The sequence below is a fragment of the Macrobrachium rosenbergii genome, chromosome 14 (genome assembly GCF_040412425.1).
Source record: "Macrobrachium rosenbergii isolate ZJJX-2024 chromosome 14, ASM4041242v1, whole genome shotgun sequence".
NCBI classification, from domain to species: Eukaryota; Metazoa; Arthropoda; class Malacostraca; order Decapoda; family Palaemonidae; genus Macrobrachium; species Macrobrachium rosenbergii.
Window position 1 is genome coordinate 54310385 of NC_089754.1, and position 19048 is coordinate 54329432.

General features: G+C 34.1%; 1 protein-coding gene across 1 annotated transcript in view; it reads right to left on the reverse strand.

Moving 5' to 3' along the window:
* Positions 1-7973: 7973 nt before the first annotated feature.
* Positions 7974-19048, reverse strand: part of ATP7 (copper-transporting ATPase 1) — a 31720-nt gene continuing 20645 nt past the window's right edge. Inside the window, 3 exon segments of the mRNA XM_067116923.1 lie at positions 7974-12688; positions 14582-14818; positions 15289-15402. Of these exon segments, the coding sequence (XP_066973024.1) occupies positions 14611-14818; positions 15289-15402 (322 nt within the window). The 3' untranslated portion in view covers positions 7974-12688; positions 14582-14610.

The following is a 19048-nucleotide window of genomic DNA, read 5'->3' on the forward strand; positions in this document are numbered from 1 at the left end:
CCAAACCTGGATTTGCAACCAATCCTTTACTGCAAATTTCACTCACAAATGATTTAATTCCACTACAAAATTACCTAATATTAAAATGATTACTGTAATAAGATTGAAATAAAGCTTATCATTCACTTTGAAGTTTATGATTTCTGTAATTTTCTTAGTAAACTTGTAAATTTAAAACAATTCTGTTCCTTCTAGCTAAGCTGAATTATCTTGTCATACATTTTATAACCTACAGCTATTATAAATTCACAGAGTATTAGTATTGCTGAAACTACAATGGCTCCATCGTGCCTCAAAGCCCTTGGTTTGCACAAAACTTATGCCATTTACCACACCTTTCCTTCTTCACCAACACCACAATCAAGGTTCTCAGTCCCTTCTTATTTCTCTAGAGGTTTCTTGAATCCTTCAATGATAGCACCAAAATGTTTTACTAAGTTCTCTTTGTACACTTTCAACCTATTTTATCTTTTGGTAAAAGGGCAGAAAAGATATGAAAACTTTATGAGGGTTGCGGGCAGCTTAAAAACTGGTCAAAGCCATATTCCAATTGCAATACATCCTAACCTAACCTACCCTTAACCTTGGGTGCCATAACCTGGAGTGTGGGTGCAGGGGGAGTTCCTTCAACATAACCTAGACACCTCCAGGTATATCATGCATAGAACGACATGTGCACAACTGTTCTGAATGCATGCACAAAAATAGTGAAACTTAAGTATTTTGCAATTACCAGCCTGCTTAAAAGTATATCAAAGACATTATTTCAATAAGGATTCATCCTAACCTTATCAAACCTTCCCCTAACCTAAGATATCCTCAGGGCCCATGCTCTGACCTGGCCAGGGAACCCCACATGTAATACCATGCATACCCAAATGACATATGAACAACTATTCAACAGCATTACCTATCTTATTTTTTCTTTAATCTCATACACATATCTTAAGACACTTGTCTGAAAGCACAAGGCTATGTGCATTAGAATCTCCCAATCTCAACCTTTACCTAATACACATGGCCTGTTCTCCTACTTCAACTCTCTTATGCTCAGTTACTGCTGAAAATTACACAACTTGAATGCATTTCAGGTTAATTCTGAGTCTTCTGCCCCACAGATTTTATCACTGATCCTGAGTCACATTTCAAGTACTTGAAACAGTAGGGCTGCCTACTCTAAGACTGGAGTTTGGGAGCATGTAGAATATGCAGTGGTTATATCTAATAATACAACCTTACCACCCACATACGGTACAGAATAAAAATTATTTAATATCCTGAAATCTCAAAATATACACTCTAATTTTTTAGTCTGGATTTTTTTTTTTTTTTTTTTGTGACCCACTGTTTTCCCAAAAATAAAAATTATTGGTATTATTTCACTTATGGTTTGATTTCATGATTTTGAGGTTTAATCAAATGAATACCTATCCCGGCAAATGATATACTGTATACAAAATCCTAGACTTTCTTTTATGCAAAACTTAATCAGTAAACACAGTTTGACTTAGAGTAATCTCAAAATTCAAATCACATCATAATACAACAGTTGATTATGTTGATGGAAACCTAATTTTTAGTCTGACCCACAGTTTTCCCGAGTTTGTTTTAATCACATACCTATTTCTAGTTCTTTTTATGCACATTAAATTTAGTGACTTAGAGTAATCTAATTTCGTTGATTATGATGGAAACCCTGCCCTTGCCCACTTGCATGCATTAAAGCCCAAACCTCGGCCTCTGGACCTTAGGCTACAGGCCACAGTCTCGGCTACCTTACGTAATTTTGATTTCCTTCAGGCTAATCCTTTTTCAGTTTTGCTATAAGGACAACTTGGCACTTAGGGATAAGAAATTTGCTGTGGGACTCAGTCAACAAACTGTTATATTCTCCTGTAGACACTTTTTAACTGGTTACTTTTCTATACCGTTCTAATATACCTGCTATAGGTAGATGCTATACCCAATAACAACTTTCTATGGTACCTGGATAATACTTACATTCAGTAAATCAAATAAGAATGATCAACAACTCAAAGGTTTAGAGACACTTGTCAGGAGCACTGTGTCCTCTGTCACAATACACATACAGTGACTCTGGTTCCAATACTATCCTGATAATTTTAATTTTTTAACATTATCTCAGATCGTATAATGTTAGTTTTACTGCATTTTTTATAGTTTTGAAAGATATAATGTTATAAGAAGTTTCCACAAATGCGTACAAGTTATTAGTAGTTATTTTATTGTTGTAACTTTAACAGGGGGACAAGGGACACTTGATAATCAAAATATTAATAAAAAATATATAAATTAACAATGCAAGGACATTGGATTGAATAAAAACAATTATCACGCACAAATTCAGCAAAAACAGTTTTATTTTACTGAAAACTTAATAAATTACGCTTTGTCGTCTATTTTAAAGGGATAACGAGACTAAAGAAGATATCAAAACATGAATATCGTCACGCAATTGATAAAATAGAATTATATCAGCAATTTGATATTTTGAAAACTCATACTTAAAATGTGAACATGTTATCTTTCTAATCTGTTTGCCGGTATCAGAACATTGTACGAATTAATTTTAGGCTTTTTTTTCCTCTCGGGAACGCTGCTATGGACATCTATTGGCCGTTCAAGTAACTATGAAATAAAAAATTAACAAATACTAACTGACAACAGTTTTGTTTACAGAGAAGATTTAACCTTCGATTTTATGTCAGGGACAATAAATCTTTATCGAAGTAATATAAATTAAGGTTGAAATGAACTTTTATCTTCTTTGACACTAAAGGCTATTCAGTTTTATCATTATTACGGCTAAAATAAATAAAATTTAAAAAATTATGTGGCAACTATTTCCTTCCGAACTTTTTAAAATAGATAACTATTGTTAAACTTGAATATTTTGCAAATAGAAATATTTTTATTAACATCATTATGAAAATATTAAAAATTCGCCTAATCAATTATTTTATATTGTAATGAGTTACATAAACGGCTTGCTTTACTTAAAAATACAAAATTCATAAAGGTATTTTGTTGAGGAATGTTTGGTAACGAAAGTAGTAAGACAAATTATCAAAGTTGACGACCAGCAAAAAGTAGAACACGACATAACATTAAAAAAATTTTAAACACAAAACTAGAGGGAAAAATAATTAAATGTAATTATTATGCATTAGTATGAACCATTAAGAATAGTTTTAACTAACATTATGTTATATTTTTGGCAGTTTTATTAAAGTCGTATTGTAAAAGAAACTGCAGACGTCATTCAAGAAGGAAAACAGGACTAAAAATAAAATGCAATAACATCGAAATCTTAACATGGAAAATGGAGTCAAGTTGCACTGAATGAAAATCACAGCTCATAGAAAGGTGTTTCATTAATTTTTAGGAGTCAGAATACATCACTACTTAAAATATTGATAAACGTAGTCACTGGCAATTTATGGCAAATGCATAAGACAACTTCGGTGATTTTAAGAGTGTTGTGCTAAATATCTCCCTTTTAATATATTTTGTTGAATATCAAATCAATAATAAATTACTAGCTATAAAGCACATTATTCTATGTTACGGAACTTAGTCACAGAATTGTATATAAAATAATGACTGGCAACTTTTCTGCGGTACGCAATTTGAATGCTTTTGATATACAATAATTTACAGCCAAAGTAAATGCAGCTAAGCTACATTTAACCTTACAAAAAAAAGTCCCGATAGGACAATTAAAATTTAACAATTATGTATTTTTTAATGAATTTGTCTCATTGGCTTAGCTTTATTTTAGGCCTGTTTCCCTGCACAAAATTCGTCTACACTCTCTCGTTAGATAGTCATTGAAAAATGACTATTGTTTCTCTTATTCAAGAATGCATCCAAAATTTTTATCTTCATAAAATGAGAAAGATCATGTAAATTTAAAACCTCATATGTATCTTTGTAGATGAAAATTCCTTACTTTTATGAAAAAAAATAATCTTTGAGGATTTCTCCAACATGAGTTTTGGCAATACATGTGGGCGACCGAGTTACTGAAAGCACAAAGTTTAAATTTTTTAAAAATAGAATTTTTTTTACAGACAATGCGGGAAATATTATCAAACAAAACTGTGAAATAAGTTAGTAGCGATTTGATACACTACTACTATATTTCAAAAATTTAAACTTTTTGCTGATCATGTATATAATATATACATGATCAGTAAAATTCAGTAAACACTGGGTGTGGTCAATCTTCTAAGGGACTACAAGACATAAAAACTTCCAAGGTTGGGGTTAGCAATCTCACTTGCAAAGACTAGCATATAGTAAGCAGTAAAAGGTACTCTTGGAAAATTGTATACCTCAAGGCAGTGGAGCACCTAAGGAAGAGTTGGGACCTCTTTTCAGTCCTGTAGGATTCAGGAAAAGAAAATAGTAACTGCCTTGCTCTGTGTGGTGTGAAAGTCACCCAATGGCTGGAGCATGGGCTTGCTGCTCCATTTCCTGTCAAAATGTTGAAATGAATACAAAGTTTTGGCTATAAATATACTTGGATGTTAGGCAACTTTGTTCAAGGATAGGGAGTTTTATTTTACACCATAGCACAGTCCTGCACTAACTGGAGATAACTGATCCATCTCTCTCTCTTGTAAAGGACAGCTACAGGCAGTAGCCCACGAGGAAGGATTTATTGCAATGCCTATTCTTGGCTTGGGACTATGACCTTACAAGGAGACATTACACACACATACATACACACACACAAAGCATTCTAGAATCATAAACCTATATGCATCATTAACAATCCTAAGAGAGCCAGAGGGATCTAGTGGAACCACAAAAATACAGGCTGCAGTTGACAGTGGGAAGAAAATTTACAGACAAATTATATGCAAAATCTATAGATGAAACAAGACATTTGTGGGAAGGTAACATAAATACTACAGTGTAACAACTGAAAAGGACATTTGATTTAGTCAAAATACATACAGGGCCTTCCTGCCGTTTTATGAACGGAAAGTGATTTGTTTGCACATATAACTGAATACATACCTGTTGTTTATATATACGTGCATGTGAGAACGCGAGCGCATGTAATCTTGCTGATGCAAGATTCACGTTCCTTCTCTCGCATTTAACCTTGTTATTATAATCTGCTGGCCATCTTTTTTTTTTTATCCGATTATGATAAGTGTTATTATCACTACTTGAATGCTAGTGTTTACAATCATGGCACTTCTATAGAGAGAAATAAAACCATGAAAAATCATTTGTCTCACCTCTCTGTCAAGGTACAGGTTCCAACTTCATACAGAACATTAAGACTGTTGCACTACTCACGACATACTGTTCGAGAAAGGACAAAATCGTCCATAAAAAGCAGCGCTGCCATGCCCGAAAACCCAAAGTATCGTACCGCTCTCGCAAAATCACAGTAATTGATCTCATAATACGGTAATTGTGTGTTAAACTTACGGTAAACGTTATGGCATAATATGCACTTCTCCGTTTTTATGAGAAGCGTGATGATAATGGTTAGAAAACCATATAGCTATCAGTAACTACATACAGAGGTTCTGAGTCTATAGGTAAACACTTCTTGGATATTTTCATGAAGTGCAGAAAAAAAATTGATGAAGCTACGATAATTGCTTCCAGAAATATAATTACGCGGAAGTCGCTTCACTTTTGATAAAACTATCCGAATTGCATCACTGATGCCTTATTTGACCAACGGTCTCCTTAAGATGGAGTAAAAAATAAAATAAATTTAAATAAATAAAGGTCGTCATCTCACTACTTCGAAGGGGGATCTGTTTTGAAATATAGGCCTAAAGCTTATCTCAAGACTTCAACAGGACAACACTGGTATCATAATAAAAGCATGAATATAAGCTCTTGAAAGCTTGAAGGAATATTTTTTATATCTTATTGCAAATACAGTAATTCAAATACGAGGGTATGAAAAATATTCAGTGTGGAATTTTGACATCAAAATCCTCCTTATGTGCCCATTCCTTTATCCGAATTATTCCAACTCTTCGTGTGAATAAACGCAGGAGTGAGAAAAATAAACAATTCAAAGAGAACTCTGTACTGGATATCATTGTTCCTAATATCTGAGAGATTCAACCTCATGGGTCCTCTCTCCATCAAATTATTATCCCATCATTTTGTGCATGCTGCCCTGTCCTCTCGATTCCCGTTTTTCTTTGATTTATTTGAGTTCCATCTCTTTAGATATATGCTGTATTTAACTAAGCAAGCTCCACACGTTCTGTCATCAGTTTCCTTAGTTGCTGTGCATGAAAACTATACTGCATGGACTTAAGGTGGTATTATATAACCCAGTGACAGATTAATTTTTTCATCATCGAGTATGCATGAACCAACCACAGTATACAGTTTTCCCCATGATGTTCTAATCTGAAGAGTCAATATACTCATGGGATGGAGGTAAAGTAAAAAGCTAAGAAGTGGGTGGACCAGTTGACCAAAGGGACATCGTATACACCTTTTAGTAATGCCTACAGTGCACCACGTGAGGTACACCGACACGTCCCATGTGGTTCATTGAGAATTGAATGCAAGCTTTTCATTGCTGAAGGAGTTCACTATTTAAGGCCTAACATTTTTTTTGGCCTTGAATTTAAATATTCTTAGTAAGACTGCTGAATTCAATCTTTGCCACTTTTATTAATTAAAAAACATTCTTTGAAAAATTTTTTGCTTTTCTTGTTGGGAATATTACAGATTTCACAATCTTTTATGTTGTATTGTCTTTAAAGTGTGTCTAATATGGTATTTTTATCCATCAATTGATCTCCACTGTTGCATTGCGTAACCATTCCTTGCACATCATTCATTGTCATATTTTAGTTACTTTGACACTGATGTTATCTATCGTAGTAGTTTTATTTGTCTAGATATGAAGTTAGTATTTGCATGTGATTCTTGGAGAGAGGCTAATGAATTTTCCATTTTTGTGCTTCAGTCATCAACACTTGTTGAATGTATAGAATATATGGAATATAGTATTTTGGCCAAAGGCCTATGGGGTTATTCAGTGCTGAAGTGAAAACTGAGGGTAGAAGGTTTGAAGGGTGTAACAGGAAGAAAACCTTGCAGTTGCACTATGAAACAATTGTTAGAAGGTGGAAAGTAAGATGGAAGAAACTGAATATGAACGGAGTTAGAGTAAAAGGAATGATAGAGGTTGCAGCTAGGGGACGAAGGGACGCTGCACAGAACCTCAAGTAATACCTACAGTGCACTGCTTGAGGTGCACTGACAGCACTAACCCCCTACAGGGTTAACACGTCGAGCTTAATTTATTGCCAAAGCATGAATTATCTTAATTTGTCTAGGTATTTTCCTATGCTTACTGTATAATGATGCTACACTTGAGGGACTGCCCTAGGGGTTAGATAGCGATATGTATTTGCAATACTCAGTACCTTCTTGAGGGTCATTGGTCTGTCACAGACTTTCACCTTGTTTGATCCCTTTGGTTACTAGAACTCTATGGGAGAGGAGGCATTCTGTTCATCCTTAACCGCCTACATGTTATTATGGTAACCTAATCCACATTCAACTAAACACTTATGATGTCAACAAAAAGGTCCATCTTGACTGAGGAAAATGAGATGATGGAGCAGGGAAGGAGAGAAAGAATAGTTAACTTACTTTACAGCATCTACTTAGGACCGAATTTTGATGATAAAGGCCTCAGAAGCTACTCTTGACAGTACAGTACCCAACCCAACTTCTAGGGGCTAGGAATCTGGGGGGTAGTTTAATAATAACAATAATAATATAATAATAATGATAACAATAAACTGTACAGCAGCAATATAACACACTTCTCAGAAAATTCTGATTCTTGCAGTTACAGTGCTCTTTCTTAAAATTCCTTGCTCATAACTTGACTGAACTGAAACCATTACGTAACTTACAGCAGCGAGAGAAACACACAATTCAGATATAAATATTTATTGGAAAATTGCAAAATTGAAATCAACAATACCCAAAAATTTCTCCTATGAGTCTTCATATTTGTTCCATGAAATTAACAGACTGTGAATGCAAAAATATAAAACCAGCTGATATCTCTCAATAATAAAAAATTTCACTAAAAAATCAGTACAGTATACACAGACTTTACTATGAGGTGACTTGGCATACTGAAGCATAACTGGAAGACAAAAATAAGAAAAGGAGTTTCAGTTTGATGGGAAACATTTTTTGTCACTTTATTTGAAATGAATGACCTGATAACAATTCCCATAAATCTGTTAACTCACAAACAAAATATGTTTACGATTCGATACTCAATTAGGCAGAGGAGATAATTTACGGTAAAAAAGTCAAAATAATATGACATGCTTGTTATGTACTTTAGACTTAAAAACATTTTCCCCAACTGAGTGCTCACTGTCATATCTTGTGCTGCTCCTAAAATAATTTTAAAGCCAAGTAACCATGTAAGTTTGCACACCAAGTACTCCACATATATCTTGGTCTTGATGACAATTCTCTATAGTTTCCTTACAATCATAATCTGTGATAAATAGGTGAGGTTTTATTCCGAAGAGCAACAAATTTTATCGTTTCATAACAGTATAAAAATTTGCATAATTTCTATACCCACATTATAAGAGTGATTACAGCCTGTGATTCTGACATCTACCTACAACATCCATGTCAGTGTATTCTTACAACCATTGCTTACATCTACTTATATATAAAATTCTGACTATTTTGACATATTTAGAATTTGTACAGAGATAAAAAAATAAATATTAAAAGAGGCACTTATAAAAACTAACAACCTTCCTTACACTTGAAAATATATAGCTTTATAAAATCAAATACTTTGCTTCATGTGCTAAAATTGCTGTATAACTGTAAAGATCTGCTCTTAGGGGTCATGCTGCCATTACCATAAACATAATCTACCTACGGTTCCTGAACCTGTGCTGAGAGAGAAAGTACAGAGAGCAGAATTAATGTCACCACACATATCTTAATAGTTTGATGTGAGAATAGTAAGAAAAATTATCTAAAACATTCTGGAAAAGGTCCAATTTTTGGGTCTTTTACAGATCACCTCCAATGACGCACAGACTCATAAATCTTTTCAACTCAAATTTCCTGAAATGCGGATCACAAATACACTTGAGAAGTCAACTTTTACTGTGAGACTAACATAACCCACTTCTACAAGATTTCCACTATCACCTGCTCTTGCATGTTAAACACATCCCTACATAGAATCCTATTTGTAGACTTCATATTCTTCTTCTCAGCTTAATCCCTACTTTGGGTCACTGTTTTTAATAAGCCTCCTCCAGATGCTTCTGTCTTGAATGGCTCATTTTATAATTGGTTTTGGCAGAAGTTTTTCATGACTCCGTCCCTCACTATTTAGTTGAAAATTGTAGTTGCAGTCAGCAGGAACAAATGATCTTCACCTTTTCAGTTTCTATTTGGAAATGTTCTGCATGGGTATATCTACCACTTATTGTAGATACAAATTCAAATAAGTTACATTATAGTGGCTAAGTATGAAAATCCTACATAAAACTTTGAGAATACACAATAAAACATAAAAGCATAGAAAGGTATGTTTCAAAAAGACAAAAAAGTACTTCTATTTGGACTGGGAAGAGGAATGAACCCACAAGAAATTTAAAAACCCTAAAAATCTAAAATAAAAAATCCTGAATATTGCAGGTCATTTCTCAATACAGAATCAGAATGTATTGTGATTTAAATTGTGCTGAAATTCACTGACTAAATGCACCAAAAGTTAAAGGGGATAAGTGCTTTCATATATTCTTTTAGGATAATGCACAGCTTCCAGGTCTGAGGCAGAAACTAAAACATGATTGACAGATTGTGATGAAACAATTTTTTTTTACATTACTGTGACTGTAAAATTGTAGTATCCAACAAATCTTTTAGAAATTCTTTGAGATCAAGATATGTTAAACTTAATGGAAATAAAATTCACACGATTTGCAGTCACAAGATTTTTCAAATATTATAACCAAAAAGTCACACCTAAGAAGTACAGTATATGCAAGCTAGCACATTCATAGATACTGTATGAATGATTTTTCAGCTTTGTATGTCACAACAACAGGAGTCAGTTATTAACTCTCTAAAGGCAGACCACCTGCAGACCTTAAGTGTGACAAGACGACACCTTAGAATACGGACCCATGAAAAATAAATCGAGTAAAAAATGCTCATAGACTAATAGGAAAAAACAGACCTACAACCTGCTAAAAAGAAGAGAATGCCTGACAGTCTGATATATGTTATAATTAAGTACATGTTTCACAGACATCAGCAAAATTGGCATATGAGACTGGAAGCACCAGGAATTTACATGCCTTTTCATACAATTATGAGAATACATTGCTTTTGATATGGGTTTGACACAAGGGGAAGGATCACTAATACATACAGCATATCAAAAATATATGACGAATGATTTCGTAGAAAAAGAGGCATTGAATTAAGAGTGAAGTTCTCTGCCTGAAACTTACTTCTCTCTTCATGACTTGCATGAGACCAACTTTCTGGAAAAAAAGGTCTTTGTAACCCTTAAACAATACTTATTAAATAGTGTGATCAAGCACTGAATTATAAATCTAGGTATATAAAGATTACGAAAATCTCCTAATCGGCACAAATGTTTTTACATCAGCTGTTCCTTCTATTTGGTCAGATGTGCAATGTTCTCTCTTCCCTCTGTCGTTTGCATTTTCTGCCTCAACCCCCATCAGGTCTTGGCCTCCCCTTTACTTCACGATTTCATTGGCCTTCCTACGAGTATCTGTCCTATTTCCATATCCACTACTTTTTTGACTAACTGTTCTTCATCCCTTCTCATTTTGTGTTCAAACCATCTCAGTCTTCGAGATATGTTTATTTTCCAGCCAATGAACACCACAATTTTCCATCATCACTTCCCCATCCATACGTCATCTTCCCACCATACTCTGACCATGAACCTTAACATTCAGTACTGTCCTCGCAACTTTCCAAAATATCATCCAGTTTCTTTGTCAGTGCCCATTTTTCCTCTACACAGAGTAGGACAGGCTTTATGTAACCTAAATTGGTCTTTGCTCTCTCTGCTAATGGGATATTTTTACTGACCAATAGCATAGCTACCTCTTTCCATTTCACCCATGCTGCAGCTACACCAATTAAATTACGAATCTTTACATTTCTCTAATAAATAATATAAGCATAATGCAGTACACTTGTATACTGTATTCAATAAAAACATGAACTGTATATTAAAGAACAAGCTCATATTAAACTTCTATCTTGGAATACATTAATTCCCAAGTTTTTAAAATGATGCTAATTTCATGTTCATACAACAAACTCCACTTTTCTTTTGTGTGAAAGATTGATTCTGGCCATAACCAGAATCCCATACAGAAAAGTGTTTTATAAAAGAAAATAAAAAAGGGCTAGCATAATGCCTATTCATATTGTTTTCCAGAGAATGAGTGACAGCTGTTGCTGCTAAGAATGATTTAATTTGCGGTAAAAAACTATATATCTGAAGCGAAGAAGTTTCATAGAAGAATTTAGAAGATACGATGAGAAATGGTGTTTATTACATAAATACAGTATGAATAATGTGAGTACATGTAAACACAAGCAGAGAAGTTCAAAATCTCTAAGCAACCCTGCAACTCAGACATTAAAAGTCCAAGTTTCCATTTACTAAGTCTGACATCAACAGTGCTGGGTATCTGCGAGTGTTATCAACATGAATGAATCTGAAGAAATGATTTTCATATCACTGTAAAGCCTTAATATACAGAGCTGTGTTGTTAGTTATTTACGATGGCTGAACCAGACCACAAAGCTATAAGTCTTTACTCTCACAGGGTTGGCACTTAGAGCTTTGTAAATAAACTTCCTGACAAATATTATACAATGATGCATCTGGTAAGTATAAAGTTAGTTTACCCTGTAAGCAAGTACTGTAATAGAGAGAAGAATAACTTCCTGCAACTGAGCTCCTGATTATTTAGTTTTTTAAAACAATGATAAATAACCTGGTAACAGGAGGAAAATATATTTTAAAAATTTCACTGCATATTTTCCAGCATACGCATCAGCAATGCTGAAAAGTTTTAAAACCAAGACACACATTAATTTAACTAATATGTAGGGATAAAATAGGAGTAACTTTAAAACTTTCTCTACTTCTTGGTGGAGTGTTATACTAAAATTCATTTTCACACAATCACTCTTGAAAATTAACACATTCAGCACCAGTACATATATGAACGACAATGATGGAAACAAAAGGCTGATAAAATAAAATCTTCACAAATAAGAGCAACGGAGTACTGAAGGATGACTATTTTCTGACACTATTTGCTTTCAATACACAAAAATAACAATCACAATATATTTTTCACCTTAGCCTATGTACTGTATACAATATATATCTATTGTCTTTTAATAATACCCAGGTAATATTCAAAAAATAAAAGTTCTCTCGTGAAAACCTTATACACTAAACAGAAAATCATCTTAAGCAATTGATTTCAGTTCCAAGTGAATGTCTTCTGGATCCTCGTGGTCATCATCATCGGTTGGCACCAAATAATGACCCTGTTTTACTGGCCTTCGCAGAGACCCGAATATCCTGAGAAAATAATCGTATATTACTAAAATTAAATACAAAATTTACATTAGTATTATAATTGTGAAACGTCATAACACAGTATATTGATGGAAACAAAGTTTTAAACACTCACACAAAACCTGCAAGGAGAAAAAATGAAAAATAAAAAATTACAGTAACTGTGTACAGACACCATCTTAAAAGTTTATTGCAACAATGATGAAATATATAAAGGTCTAAGCATTTGTGCAAGAATATGCTTTTCTCAATTGAAAGACAAATTTTGTATTGTGTCAATCAAGGGCAAAATAAACTAAAATACTGATGATTATTGTGATTGTGTGGTTCCTCAAAACAACCATCTGCTCAGTCTTCAGGGGAGAAGCCAGTGAGCTAGGCAATGTGACGAAATGAAAGGGGTCCAGAAAAACCTAATACTGGATCAAACTAAAGATCATCAAATTCAAAGATGATAAAAGGATCATTACCTGTGAAAAGACATTAGATAAAGAGGCTAAAACAAAAGTCAAAAACTAACTAAAAACTGTAGGTTTCTATCTTGCCTGCATATTTCAATTTTAAGTGCCTCCCTTCCAACAAAAACCCTATGTTTTTTCTTTCCTCATCACCATCACCTCCAAGATACTTTGTCTTTCCTGTGCTTTCACTTCTACAACTCTCCACTCTTCTCTAGCCTTGCATCTCTTAGTTTTTATCAAAGTATGTCTGGGTCTTGTAATTTTTAAGGTGCTTAAAAAACTCAGACTACACTAATATATACTACTTTGTTGGGGTGGTGTAAATGACATGTCCAGGCAATCCCTATTTCCCCTTTATCATACTTAAACACTTCTTAATGTTTACTTGCCCAAGCTTAATCATAATTCTTTCAACCACATAAATCTTTCTTCCATGTAATGCTATTTCATCCCTTAAACATTCTCTTTTCTCATTATTTCTGTTTTCCTTATATTTATATTAAGTCCCATCTCTCTAGATTTATGATGCCTTCTATTAACAAAACTTTTTAAACCTCACAGGGTTTTACTGATTATGGCAGCATAACCTAAGCCTGTCAAATTTCTATTGTTAATCTACCATCCCCACTCACTTATTTCATTAGAAAATTCATGAGAAGTGCAAACAGCAGTGGCAACATTTCCCTGTAGCATCCCACTGTTTTCTGCAAATAACCTTAGCAAGGCTTCATCAGCTTGACTTTACATCTGCATCATTCACAGATCATTTCAATCAGCTTTACATGGTTAATAAGAATACCTAACTGCTGAGGAGCAAGTCAGCCCAGTTCAGTGCCAGTTCCAAGCCTGGATAAACAGGGAGGCTTGAAGTCGGGAAAAGTACCAATCCCTGAAACATCTGTCAAAACCAATTATGAAATGAGCCATTCAAGATAGAAACAGCTTGAAGAGACTCATTAAAAACAATGACCTCAACCAGCGATTATGGTGAGAAGAAGAAAAAGACCCTACTGGTCTGCAGATGTCAAATGCCTTCTGTTTAAACACATTGGGGTCATGACATACTCATGAACAATGACAAATAAACCTTCTCCTGCCAACCCTTTCATAGTCACATTTGCATAGCTCACTGGTACAACAGTGCAAGTTGGGAAAAAAAAAGGGAATTCAGATTTAAGGACATTAATAACATACTTAACCACTTAAAATTTTAATTTCATGAAGTATTAAAGTGTTTCCTAGGATAAATATAAATTACTTTTTGTAAGATGCAAGGATGAACAAAAACAAACGTCACTCTTTTCATGTTTACAGCAGAGTAAACAAAATAAATAGTACATTAGTAAGCATTTTCACTTTAAACCGTGCAGCAAAGTGTAAATTATCCTCAGTAACATGCAAAAGAGGTGGCAATCAAAGCAAAGCATGCACTTACTAATCAGTCGACAAGCAGAGGCTTATTAACTAAAGCTGAACCACTAATGACTCAGAGGGCACCAGGGTAGGTTGGTGCACCATGTCCCCATCACCAAACTCATCCTCATCATTACCAACACCACCCTCTTCCAACAGCAAGCCATTAGATCCCTCTGAAAACTCAACTGAAGAAAGAAGTTCCTCCATTTCCTCATCATTCTCACCTCCTATCTGCACACCTGTTATGGCGTTGAACCTGCAACATTCCACTGGTGCTAAACAACATAATAACCTTGCATAATAGCAGTCATCACTACTATTTTAAGAATACAGAGCTCTTCCAAAGACCAGATGTTAATCATAAGAAATCAGTGACAATTAACATCACCCACAGAAAAATCAGTGAATTAATCATATTACTGTATTAGAAAACCAACAACCATCATGTGAAAATCAAGTAATGAAACTAATGTGATAACATGAATAATGCATTGTTCCTTAAACCTAAACAATTTCTTGATTTTAATTCTTTTACTACCCATCAATTACTGTACCACTTGCAGATCTTTTAATACAATATTCAAAATCTCCAACTTAGAAGGATATAGGTACAGTAAATTAGTAATGAAGAATAAAGGACTGTATGTCTGAAAGTGAAAGCTCTACAGGATAGATTTTATGGCTATTTTACATACAAAGTGCAACTACAGAAGCCTCGCTATGTACCTGGCTTTTAGGGATTTGGTATAGCTGCATGTACACTGGCCACCAAACCTCATACCAGAGCACTGGCATTTATGATTACTACGTCGGTAATAGCTGCGGAGGTTGCTTCTCATTCTGAAGAGGTAAGGGACACACTCATGGTAATTCTTGTCGATCTTAAAAAATGTCCACGAGTGATTAGTATTTAAATAATTACCGCTCATGGAATAGAGAAATATTCTTCTGAAGGCCCCATAGAGACTGAAAAAAAAGCTGAAGCTAACACCACTCTCTAATTCAAACATAATAAACCAAATACACTGCACCATCACTTCCAATAGCCAAAAACTAAACAAAAATATAGTTGAGTTCAAGAACATATTCATGTGGACAGTACTTCGTCGTACTTAGTACAAAATTTTGGTAGTGTTGATTTCAACTTTTTCTCATTTACTGGTACATATGTCCCTGGGAAATATTGTACTATCAATGTTTCCCAGATTAACAACACTTATTCCTTCATTTTGCCTTTAGGCTTCTGATTAAACTTTATACATAAAGTAACATCAATTACTTGCAAAAAATTCATGAAAAGTTCAAAATAAATAATTAATGGCATAACTTGAGCAATACAGAAAAAGTAGTTTATAGAAATACAATTTGTATTTATGTATTGCCATTCTTGGTGTTACAAAAAACACACCAAACATTTGTACTTAGAAACAAACTGTACAGACTATTTGTAAAGAGACTGTTAAAGTGAAAAAATGAGCAATTCAAAACCAGTACAAAGACAAACACAACTCAAACTTCTAAACAAGTTGTCTCACTTGCAATAAGCTCATGAAAACCACCATGCATACCTCAATAACAAACACTGTGCAAAGAGACTCTCAAGACAGACCTAAATTTCCCTTGACACGACCTCAAAGCATACATATACATGCCCCCAAAAAAGTCCACTTGACTAAACAATCAATAAAACATAAATCATGAATACTGTACCATACTTAAATTGTAACACAACCAGGACATGATCTTTTACTTCACAAACTGTTTTTTAATTCAGACACTATTTTTTCATTATCTTTTATACATGAAACTAACTGACAGCCATAATGAGGCTGGAATTCTAAGTACTGTGCATCAGCACCACATGCATGAAGTTCTTCAGACCTCTACTGTACTGTAAATGAGTTTAAATTAAATGCTATATCAAGTTTAATGATATCTTACTATGTAGAGAAAAACATAAAAATGTCATTCACGTCTCCCTGACACCAAATCCCTAGGCATTATGGGATATATTATTACAGTTTCAAACTATCCAATGTACAGATCTGCTAAAACTTGGCTAAACAGGCAGTTTGTGCTACAACCAAACTGCTGTCCCATAAAACCATTAAATGAAAAATCATTCCTAGAAATACACACATAGTTCCACTAGCTTTAAGGTTTTTCTTAGGCCAAGTGGGGAAATATTCAAATAAAGTGCCAATTTCTTTGACAAAAATGCTAGTATGTTCTTTATGGATCCTGTGGCAAACAAGGAATCTGCATCTACACTTGCTAATTTCACATTAAGAAACAGAATAATTGCATTATTGGAGTTTTGGAAACTAACCTTCTTAATGTTTTATGATAGGATAAAAATATCTAAAAAAGGAGAGAGGAGACATCATAGCCCTTTCATGATCTTAAAAATAAAAAGACCCTGCACTCAAAATGCTAGATCTTAACGAGATATTTGCGTCATGTGCTTTTATTCACAGCTATTGTTCTAATTTTCTCATAGAAATCAACATAAACATTATTGAGAGGGTTTTTGTTAGTTTTTTGCATGTGTTTGCTTTCATATTTGAAACCATGTACAAATCAGGGTGATCATGCCATATGTTTGGCTGTGTCTCTCCATGAAAACCTGAGCGTATTTCTTATATGTCAAAGGCACCTCTCTTCTAAATACTTTCTACATGAGCATATGAGAAATCCAGGATAAAAAAAATGAGTAGAGTTTTTTTATCTAATCATCCTGATGGTTCATACTTCATGTTTTGGGATACTGAAAAAGCCTTCTGAAATGACAAATCCACTAATATTTGATACTGAACTGGGCTTTAAAATGTACATCTTGGTTTGACAAATTGAAATACTTAGTGCAAAAGGATACTGATACATGAAAAAACCACTAACATCTATTATCTCAAAGTACAGATTCACAGAAGAGATCTGGATGAGTGTTACATATATGAGAATGGGGCTTATTAACACTCCTATTCAGGATAACTGGAAATGACAGCAATGTGTGACTACCAACACAGCAGGATGTAAACAATATCTTTTTTATTTTCATCCTTCCTTTGGAATTACATATTTGAGCATGCAGTTTCCGGTACAGTAATAAAGAAGACAAGCTTGATACAGTGCGCACTCATATTCATAATCTATATGCACCATAAAACAGACACAACAGTTCCCCAAGTTATGGTGAATGTACCAAACACTCTGATATGGTTGTCCCTACCAGTGTTCATTTAAATTTTCCACTTGGAAAAGCAACATCCAATTAAGAATGAAGAAATACCCCAAAAGTAGCAACTCACTGGATTCAGACTCCAGAACACCCACATACATTGTAATACCCACTGCAAATGGCTTGCTGACTGATTTATAAATTACTCCGACACATGCACAAGCAGCAAAAATTCATGCAAGGTTGAACTGCACATTTCACATGCTCCAATGCCACACATCATATATAAAAAAGAAAAGAGTACAGAATCATGGGGGTATAAAGATGCCTTTATTGGTCAACAAATCCACACCATAAGAAACTGTGATATACAGAGTTTACATAAAGATCTCTTGGGATCCATTTTGTAAATAAGAAGCCTGATCTATTTTTTACTTAGCATTCATCCACAACTGTAATGTCAGCATTCTTCTATTTATAAAATAAAAGATTCTGGTATATGAAATACATGTGCAGTGAAGACACTATGAGGAAGGAAAGAAGGCAAATGACTTTCTGCAGTGGAAAGGTTCAAGGTTTCGTAAGTTCACTGTCTTCACTGCACATGAACAGCACTACTGACTGACTGCTGGTTTCTTTCTTTCTTTCTTTCTTTTTAGGAGAGAATGAAGCATCTGGGGCCATTTCACATGTACTGAAGGGTTAATTTTAGGCAATGGGTTTTTATGAAAAAACTAATTTTACTTACAAAATATTACATGCTGGTCATTCATTCATGAATATACTTTGACAATCAATTAATCATGTCTAGAACTAGAGAAAATTGCTGACATTACATACATTTTCCAAAGCTTTAATATATTTAAATACAAAAGAATGTTTTGCATATGCCTTAATGTTTTCAAATTGAAACAAGCTGACATAAGTATGAAACTGCTTTCATAATACAGTAATGAATAATAATGAGATGCCAACAAAGGGATGGTGGGCATTTACAGAAGTGGATGTTTTACTTCACAGCTGATCTCATTTACAGATTTTTTTTTAATACTGAAGCAGAGTTATTGATGTCTTAGTGAGCCTAGACCTACCATAACTGATATTTCCCAAGGCAGTCATCTGGGATCTTGGTAGTTTCTGCTGGCTGTAAAATTTGTATTATAATCTATGGATGATGCAGCTTTTAATGAAGTAATTTGCTCTTTTCAAATAAATATTCAGTAGCTGTTACTATCACTAGAGATTTTGAATGAATACGTGAATCGTGTAGTTAGTAGGGATGAGGCTTATCTCCAACAAAACTGAGTC